The following is a 9,704-nucleotide window of genomic DNA, read 5'->3' as shown; positions in this document are numbered from 1 at the left end:
TTGAACAATAGAGGCAATTTTGAAGCCCAATATCATTAAATTCATGATTTTAATACACAACCGGGATCAGCATGATCCCATTAGTACATTACAACATTAGAAAGGTAAAAGCTGAATACAAATAACTCTAACAGTGCCTACATTGGGACATAAACAAAACCTAAATCTTGATTTTAAGAGCTTGTGAACTTGGTTACAGCCTTGGTACCCTCAGAAACGGCATGTTTGGCCAATTCTCCGGGCAGAACTAGCCTGACAGCAGTCTGAATTTCCCTTGAAGTGATTGTTGGCTTCTTGTTGTACCTTGCAAGTCTTGAAGACTCAGCAGCAAGCTTCTCGAAAATGTCGTTGATGAAACTGTTCATGATTCCCATGGCCTTGCTTGAGATACCAATGTCAGGGTGAACTTGTTTCAGAACTTTGAAGATGTAGATCTTGTATGTCTCTACGCTCTTCTTGTTTCTCTTCTTCTTCTTGTCTCCGGCGGCGGCACCACCGTCCTTAGGCAGCTTCTTCCCGGCCTTTGGCTTCTTCTCGGCAGGAGTCTTCTCTGCTACGGTGGACTTCTTCTCCTCCACGGGTTTCTTCTCGGCGGGCTTCTTCTCTCCTTTTGGTGCCATTTCTGTTTGGGAATTTGAAAACTGGAAATTGAAAGAAGATGTAATGAAGCAGATCGAAAAACTGTGAATGAAAATTGTGTGAAGCGGTGATGTTTGATATATATAGAGTGTTCTCGCGTTACCATTGGCTACTCGTGTTATTTGCGGATCGATGACGTGGAGATCCGTTAGCCGTTCCTTTTCATTCCTTAGAGGATACACAGAAATACGCGGTCACGATTTCGCTTTGATTCAAAGATGTAAAACGCTTTTCTCTCACTTTCCTTGTAGCATCTAATTGTTTTTCATTGCGCGTCCAAAAGAATATTACCATTTCTTAAATCTGAAATAAGGATACCATTTACCAATTTTATTTCCTTGTATTGGCGGTTTTTAGTTTTGAAACAGATTGATTTTTATTGTTGCAAAACAATTTATAGTAACTATTCTTATTTTATATTTTTAACAATTCTATGATATAATAAAAAATTGTTTATTTTATTAGAGACATACACACCTATTAAAAATTATATGTGAGCTTCTTATTTTTTAATATAATTATTATTTTTATTTTAATGTATTTTTTAAAAACTAAATATTCTATTTAAAGATCGACTGATTCGAGAGATTAATCTCATTGTCTATTTCTGGGGATCCAATTGATATCAGAATAAAGTTGTGTATGGACTCTCTCAATAGAAATTATTGATATATGAAAAAATACAAATTTGAAAAAAAAACACATTTTAAAACCCTAAATTAAATACAGGGATATCATCAATATTAAGTGAAAATTATGAAAGATGATCAATATTATTTGAATTTAAAATAATGAGATTGATTATATGAATCAACTGAAATAAGTGGCAAGTTTCACTGTGAAACTAAGTCCAAAGAGTTAGAAACATCTCATAGTGGATTGTGTTCATAGACGGCTCCTCTAACATCAATGGTGGTTGAGTCAAACTCCATATAGTAAGCGATAATGGAGTCACCTTGGAGGTCGCAGTGATATTCAAATTCCCAACGTCTAATAATCAGACAAACCCTCTTAGGAAAACTACATATGGCTCTAAAGAAGGTAGGAGACGAGGTGGTGATCAAATATTATTCACAATTAGTTACATCCCAAGTCAATGTAAAGCATCTGATTAACAATACTTACAATCATGCAACAATACTTACAAATTGTAAAAGTCATTATGGATAATTTGAACCATGACCTCGTATCCATATGTGAGTGAAATGGTGTTTCCTTTTTGGATAAGTGAGAAGTCATTTTGTATGCCCATAAAATATAGGAGTGATTTTTTGCCCAGTTTCTCTTTGAAGTGTCTAATATTCATCTAAGGACTCTTGGTAAAACTCTATTTGTGGACTCTACTTGGCTAATGGTCCAAGGGTGTTCCACAAAAATGAAATCTTGGGCTAAATCCAAGTCTTCCTACAAGTTCACAATCTCCTGTCAATGATTTGTGTCGTATTTTTGGTTATTATGATCTCTGGGACCTCAAAGATGTGTCTTTTCTCTTTCTACGAGTAACCCGTCAAAAAGACTTATTGATAGGGAGATATGGTGACATATAAAATCCAACACTAGTATGAACATTTATTGCGGAGGTCACTGTCTCATACAACGGTTAAGTAGATTGGGAGGCCATTATGTCCAAGCTTATTGATGTACTGTCAGATTTAGCTAAATGGTTGGTTTGAGTAACATTAACTTACATATCATTGACTTTAGCCTCAAGCAAAGCCATGTTTTTATTGTAATCTTATTACATTGTATCTTTGGCCATGTTATCTACATAGAGGACAAAATGGATAGCAAACAAAAACATCATAAGCAAACTATTTACAAAGATGTAAACAAACTATGGATCTTGATTATATAATCCTTACTTATAGCCATCGTCAGATACATATATTTATGTATCTGTTCTTTACTTTGACTTATTTTGTTTTCCTTTCAATATAAATACAATTGTTAAAATCACACACATAATTTTGAATACGTAGTTCACACTAGTTCTGAAGTCCATTCACATCCACCTCCCTGGGAAGCAACTTTACCTTAGGTTTATCAAAATGGGATTGTCTCCGACAATGAGGAAATAATGCCTCACAAAAAGTTACGCTATCACTAGAAGGTATTCCTTGACTGACTTTGGATCACACAATCTTGGATCAAATTTAAATTTCTTGAGAGTTTCAATAAAATACATAAGGGAGTGAGGCACAACCCAATGTCATAGAAAATAAGAAGAAAAATTCCCTAGTTGACTCTTCAATATCCAGATAGTTGCACACTACGATTGGTAGGTCCTGTCATACGGCGAACTGACTTTATGTATTCTTAATCGCAATGTCGCGGTTAGCAAGAGTCGCCACCGACTTTTTTTTTATCCAATAAGGAAAGGTGGAAAAGAACAGGAAAGACCTTAATTTAGATTCTTAGGTTCGGGAGGTACATTATACAAAGGGAAGGTATTAGCACCCTTTGTATCCATGGTTATCCATGGGCTCTTAATTGCTCAATCATTTATGTTTTTCTAGTTTGAAAAAGTGGTTGAGAAATGTGTAGGAAATGTTTTGAAAAGGAGAGTTTAACTTTGTAATGATTCTTGAATGAATGTATACAAAGTGGTTATCTCGTTTAGTTTTGAAAATAGTTTAGAAAAATATAACTCGGCAATGATTCTAGTGCGAATGTATGCCAAGTGGTGACTTTCTAATGGAGGTTTTGAAAGGTGTAAGGTGTGAAAAGTAGTTTTAAATTGTGAATAAGCAATTAAGAGTTATACCTATCCGAGGTCTTTCCGGGCATTTCCTATCCTTATGAGGGTAAAACTGTCCTTACTATTGAGAAGTAAGCAGTTTTATCCTTTGGATGTAGAAGGGTCATCGAAGGGTCATCGATTGGTCATCGATTGGTCATTGAAGGCAACAGTTGTGAGGATACCTTAGTGTCATACGGTGAACTGGACTTTTTGTGTTTTTTATCGCAATGTCGCGGTTAGCAAGAGTCGCCACCGGCTTTTCTTTTATCCAATAAGGAAAGGTGGAAAAGAACAGGAAAGACCTTAATTTAGATTTTGGGTTCGGGAGGTACATTATACAAAGGGAAGGTGTTAGCACCCTTTGTATCCATGGTTATCCATGGGCTCTTAATTGCTCGATCACTTATATTATTTTTGTCTGAAAAAAAGTGTTTGTGAATTGTTTGGAAAATTGTTTTTGGAAAGAGAATTTAACTTTGTAATGATTCTTGTATGAATATATACAAAGTAGTTATCTCGTTTAGTTTTGGAAATTGTTTAGAAAAATATAACTCGATAATGATTCTAGTATGAATATATACCAAGTGGTGATTTTCTAAAGATATTTTGAAAGGTGGGAGGTGTGAAAATTGTTTTTAGATTGTGAGCCAACAATTAAGAGTTATACCGACCCAAGGTCTTTATGAGCATTTCCTATCCTTATGAGGGTAAAACTGTCCTTATTATTGAGAAATAAGTAGTTTTATCCTTTGGATGTTTAAGGGTCATCGTAGGGTCATCGATAGGTCATTAAAGGCAACAGTTACGAGGATATCTTAGCATTCGAAGGGACTATCATCTTTTAACCGTAGGCAACATCGGAGGGTCATCGAGGGACAAAGTTGTATATTCGAAGGCAACATCCGAGGGACTATAATTTATTTTATGATGATTTAACCGAAGGGTCTTTGCTAAGGGTATCCCCACGTTCGCGGGACATGACCGTAATATCGTAATCGTAAGGCAACAAAGAGAGGTCCAAGATCACTTATTCAAAGGCAAAGTTTTACAATTAATTATATAATTAGGATGAAACTCCACATTAAAATTATTAAAAATAATATATTAAAAAATTAATACATTAGAAATTAATACATTAAAAATTAATTTAGGGTGAAACTCCACAAGGGTATCCCACAAATAAAGTGGAATACCTAGCCAATAACCTTTTCCTGGGATATGTGAACCTTTACGAAACTCAAAAAAAAGAAACATGTCAGAACACCAAATCAGGGTGCAATCGAAGATTACACCGGAGAAATATCACAACAATAAATAGGATAGGATAAATAATGCATGGCTATGATAAAACAAAAAAAAAAAAACAGAATAGAAAAGTCAGCTACTGTCTCGTTCGCCTCTGCCTCGCCTAGCGAAGGCCAGGCGAATATTCGCCCCAGGCTCGCCTAGCGAGGTGCTAGCGAGCGGCCACGGATTTTGAATTTGAAAACAGCCCCACGTTAGGAACTTTGAATTTTATGGCATTTTATCACAGGAATAACATGATCAAACATTCAGGGTATTCAGGCATACTTAAATTCCCATACGAAAGCAAATTATATATCAACATTTAATCATGATGCATTATATATGTAGATATGGCCAATTGAAAGTATAAACAATAGAGATACGCAAACCTGTTTGCCAATTCAAGGTTGAAGGGATTGACCACTTGTAGTATCGGAATAAGTTAGGCAGCGGGAATTGGACGGCGATGGCTTTGGTGCAGATGGGCTGCCTTCAGGGTTTCTTTACTCTGAATTCTCCGGGTAGGCAGGGTTCCTATGCCAAAACTTTTATTCGTTCTTCTCTGTTCTCCTCCTCTTCTTTTTTTCCCAGTGAATCTCCCAGTGTAACTCCAAGTCTCACTCCAAGTGTAACTCCCCTACTGAAACTTCAGTATTTATAGACTAATTTCGTGGGTAATGGGCTTGGAATGAGGGAGACCCAAGTCCAAAATAATTTGTTATATTTTATTTATTTATTTATTTTAATTATTTAATTAATTAATTAATTAAATTTTTTTCTTTTTTTTTTTTTTTTTTTTTTTTTTTTTTTTTTCGTTTTTTTTTTCGTTTTTTTTTTTTTTTTTTTTTTTTTTTTTTTTAGGAAAAATGATGGGTAATTTTTGGGGTATGACAGCTGCCCCTGTTCAATATTCTTGAACCGAGAGAGTTAGGATGGCGTGTATGCCATTCGTGGTCTGGAGGTGGAAGATTATTGAACACTAGAATGCCCCAAAAATTTGCACTTGAGAATCGACAGTTGGTCTTGATGGAGATGGGCTTAAAGATGCCATCCGGGAGGTTTGATGACGAAAGCTTCAGATCGAGCCGTACATTAGGCCAATTTGAAGACATGGGTGCCACACTGGGTCGTACATTAGACCGAATAATGAGTCATCCATTAGGCTGCCGACTTCGCTGGGGAGTCGGAGTGTGTCATATGCTGTTGGGGATAAAGGATCAGAATGGACCATACGCTAGATCGTATCTGAGTTGCAGAATGAGCCGTACGTTAGGCTGAATCTGATGACGAAAGGGGTAGTCGTACGTTAGACTACACTTCAGAAATGTACCGTATGTTAGGTAGCATTTGAGGGGATGGACATCCGAACGGGTCGTACGTTAGACCGTCGCAGAATGAGTCGTCTGTTAGGCCGCATCTGATGATGAAAGCGGTAGTCGTACGCCAGACTACACTTCAGAAATGTACCGTACGTTAGGTAGCATCTGAGGGTTGTAAGATCCAAACGGGTCGTACGTTAGACCGCGTTGGGGTTGTTGAAGTTCAGAATGGATCGTACGTTAGATCGTATCCGAGTTGTAGAATGAGCCGTCCGTTAGGCTGCATCTGAAAAAGAAAGTAGTCGTACGCTAGACTACACCCCTGAATGTACCGTACGCTAGGCAGCATCTGAGGATTTGAAGGTCCAAATGGGTCGTACGTTAGACCGCATTGGAGTTGCTGGAGTTCAGAATGGATCGTACGCTAGATCGTATCTGAGTTGCAGAATGAGCCGTACGTTAGGCTGTATCCGAAGAAGAAAGTAGTCGTACGCTAGACTACACCCCTGAACGTACCGTACGCTAGGCAGTATCCGAGGATTTGAAGGTCCAAATGGGTCGTACGTTAGACCGCATTGGAGTTGCTGAAGAAGTCATATGTTGGGCTGAATCAGAATGAACCGTACGTTAGGCTGTATCTGATAACCTGTATATGTTGTACTTGCAATAAATGTCTGGGATGGGCTTAAAGATGCCATCGTTAGGAGGATATCGAAGTGTTGTCAGAATGAATGTTCCCATGAACTGTATTTGAAATATGTATCTGAATCTTGAATGTGATTGATAAAGGTGTCTGTCTGAATGAACCTTTTATTTTGACTATATCAGGAGGATAAATAACCTGCAAAGAAAAGTTAGCTTCATGCTATGTCATGATGCATGAGATGTTTCGTGTTATGCTAAAATAAATGTGAATGTTGTATGCATGCGTATGCTGTGAAAGGATGTAATGAATGAGTTATGCGTATGAGAAGTTCTGCTTGGGGACTCTACTGGGGAAAATAAATCCCCATCTACTGATTTGAGACATTTGTGTCGATGACCCTTTCTCGGCTGGGGATGCTTGATTTCTGTCTGATGGTGGAAATATTCAACAGAGCCTGGCTGGGGATGGATGAGATGATCAATCTGTCTGGTGACGCCGACCTCTGTTGGGGAGTAACTGGCTGTGCCTGGGGATACTGCCATTTTCTGAGGAAAAAAAAAACAGGCTTGCTGGGGAAGAGAATTGGTAGCGGATTCATTGGAAGCATGATTAGACCTTTTCCTTGATCCTGAAGTCGGGTAGTAATTGCTATTGCTATTCTATGCATGTATTTTTGTAAACATCAGTCATATTCAAATGCACATATTAATTCAAATTAAATCAATGGACATTTACGCAACCAAAACAGAAAAGTAAAAACAAAAGCATCTTTTTTTTGAAAGAGGGTTGTATTGATTTTGAAAGGAGGCCTATAAACAGGCAATTTGTGTACAAGGAGACAGAAATCCTAGTAAGAGGAAATTGTCGAAAACAAAGAGAAAGCTATGTGGAAGAAGTCCTATTGATTTTAAGCCTACTACTGTCATTATGTCTTCGAGCATCTCATCCCTTGCTGTCGGATAGAAGTGATTGGCTTGGTCAGTCCCTCGAACTTGGATGAAAGTTGACTGAGAACGGGACATAGTCATACGCTTTAATCCCTAATTTTTGCCTGGACCGCCTTTTCAGGTTTTCAGTCCACCAGGATACCCTTTTTTGCCCAAGCCGCCTTTTCAGGTTTTCGACTTGCCGGGTGTACATTTTTTTTTATATATCCCTAATTTTTGCCCGAACCCTTTTGGTTCGCCGGGATGCCCTTACTTTTGCCTAGATACGTCGATCTAGCGGGTCTCTTTTATGCGTAGTATTTTTTAACTATGTCCGCGTTCACGGGATGTGGGAAGTCTTCACCATCCATTGTAGCGAGTATCATGGCTCCACCTGAGAATACCTTCTTAACTACAAATGGCCCTTCGTATGTGGGAGTCCATTTGCCTCTGGGGTCAGTTTGTGGTAGGATGATGCGTTTGATTACCAAGTCGCCAATTTGATACACTTGTCTCTTGACCTTTTTGTTAAATGCCTGGGTCATGCATTTCTGATATATCTGCCCATGACAAACAGCCGCAAGTCTCTTCTCATCAATCAGATTTATCTGATCGAGTCGAGTCTGAATCCATTCATCTTCATCTAAGCCCGCCTCTTTCATGATTCTTAGAGAGGGAATCTGAACTTCCACTAGTAAGATGGCTTCCATTCCATAGACTAAAGAGAACGGAGTTGCCCCTGTCGTAGTGCGCACTGAAGTGCGATAACCGTAAAGAGTAAAGGGTAACATCTCATGCCAGTCTTTGTATGTTACTGTCATTTCTTGCATGACCTTCTTGATATTGTTAGCAGTCCCCACGGCGCCGTTCATCTTTGGCCGGTACGGAGAAGAGTTATGGTGTTTTATTTTGAACTGCGTGCAGAGTTCAGTAATCATCTTGTTGTTCAAATTAGTACCATTGTCAGTGATAACTCTTTCAGGAGACAGCAGGTTTCTCAAATAGGTATTTGATAGAATCCATCTTAGAAGTCAATAAGGTGGTATGATTCAACATATACTGTCTTAGTCGGCGAGCAGCCCAGGCCAAAGCACAGCAAGCTTTCTCGGGCTGTGAGTATCTTGTTTCACAGTCGGTACCTTTTGCTAAGGCAGTATATGGCATGCTCTTTTCGACCAGACTCGTCATGTTGCCCCAACACACCTCATTGAATTTTCTAACACGGTCAAATACGTAATTAAAGGTCTTCCTTCAACTGGTGGCATCGGAACTGGAGGTTCTTGGCGATATTTCCTGATTTTGTCATAAGCTTCTTGGCATTCATCATTCCATACCATCTCTTGATTTTGTCTCAGTAATTTGAAGATGGGTTTGCAGGTAGCAGTCAAGTGTGGAATGAATCGGGCAATGTAATTCGAGTGCCCCAAGAAACCTCTGACTTCTTTCTTGTTTATTTCAGTACCCAGATTTACAATTTCAATTGATTCCTCATGCGGCTGTATAGTCTTTTCTTCTTGCAGTAGTCGGGCAAGTTCTCCAGGGACTTCACAATCTTCCTCGCTTCCATCCTCGGCTTGGTAGATCGGATTTTCAAAGTCATAATGAACAGTAGCAGAGTCATTACCAACAGGATCCAGAGTGGATATGGATCGGCAAATTGTTACGTGAGTGTGTGCAAGAAACATAGCTTGTTTGAAAAATGACAGGAAAGATAAAGAGCGCAATATTTGAATGCAAAAAGTCCATTGATCTATTGAATATGAATATGCTTATGAAAATGACAAACCCCTAACAAATTAGCCATTGTGCCTCGGGCATAGACACAATGCTTTAAGAAGTTTGATTGTAAAAGAAAATTAAAATTTGCAATTCTAGAATAAACAATAACAATTACTCCTGACTAAAGGAAATCGGGATAATGTCTTCAGTCTTCCAATTGTTGAGTCCGTCACCAATTGTTGGGAAAATCCAGCTATCCAAGTCGCAATCACTATCAGCATCTTCCATAGCATTAATCTGATTTTTGACTATCTTTCCAGAGTTAAACCCCAGGCCAGCTTTATCAGACTTGTACGGTACATTGATCAGTTGACCCCAACCAGCACGATCACCATTTTCAATCGCGGCTTGAGCATCTTTCAGAGAGA

General features: G+C 38.5%; 1 protein-coding gene across 1 annotated transcript; it reads right to left on the bottom strand.

The window, feature by feature from the left end:
• Positions 1-699, bottom strand: LOC127106054 (probable histone H2B.1). The gene has a single exon (XM_051043334.1). The coding sequence runs from the start codon at positions 618-620 to the stop codon at positions 174-176; it is 447 nt and encodes a 148-aa protein (XP_050899291.1). The 5' UTR covers positions 621-699; the 3' UTR covers positions 1-173.
• Positions 700-9,704: the final 9,005 nt, after the last annotated feature.

This window comes from Lathyrus oleraceus, chromosome 7 (assembly GCF_024323335.1).
Source record: "Lathyrus oleraceus cultivar Zhongwan6 chromosome 7, CAAS_Psat_ZW6_1.0, whole genome shotgun sequence".
Lineage (NCBI taxonomy): Eukaryota > Viridiplantae > Streptophyta > Magnoliopsida > Fabales > Fabaceae > Lathyrus > Lathyrus oleraceus.
The sequence above is the reverse complement of the archived record's forward strand: the minus strand, read 5'-3'. Positions and strand labels throughout refer to the sequence as shown.

Bases quoted from the DNA above. Each gene is read 5' to 3' on its own strand.
- LOC127106054 (XM_051043334.1), bottom strand. From the start codon at position 620: ATGGCACCAAAAGGAGAGAAGAAGCCCGCCGAGAAGAAACCCGTGGAG.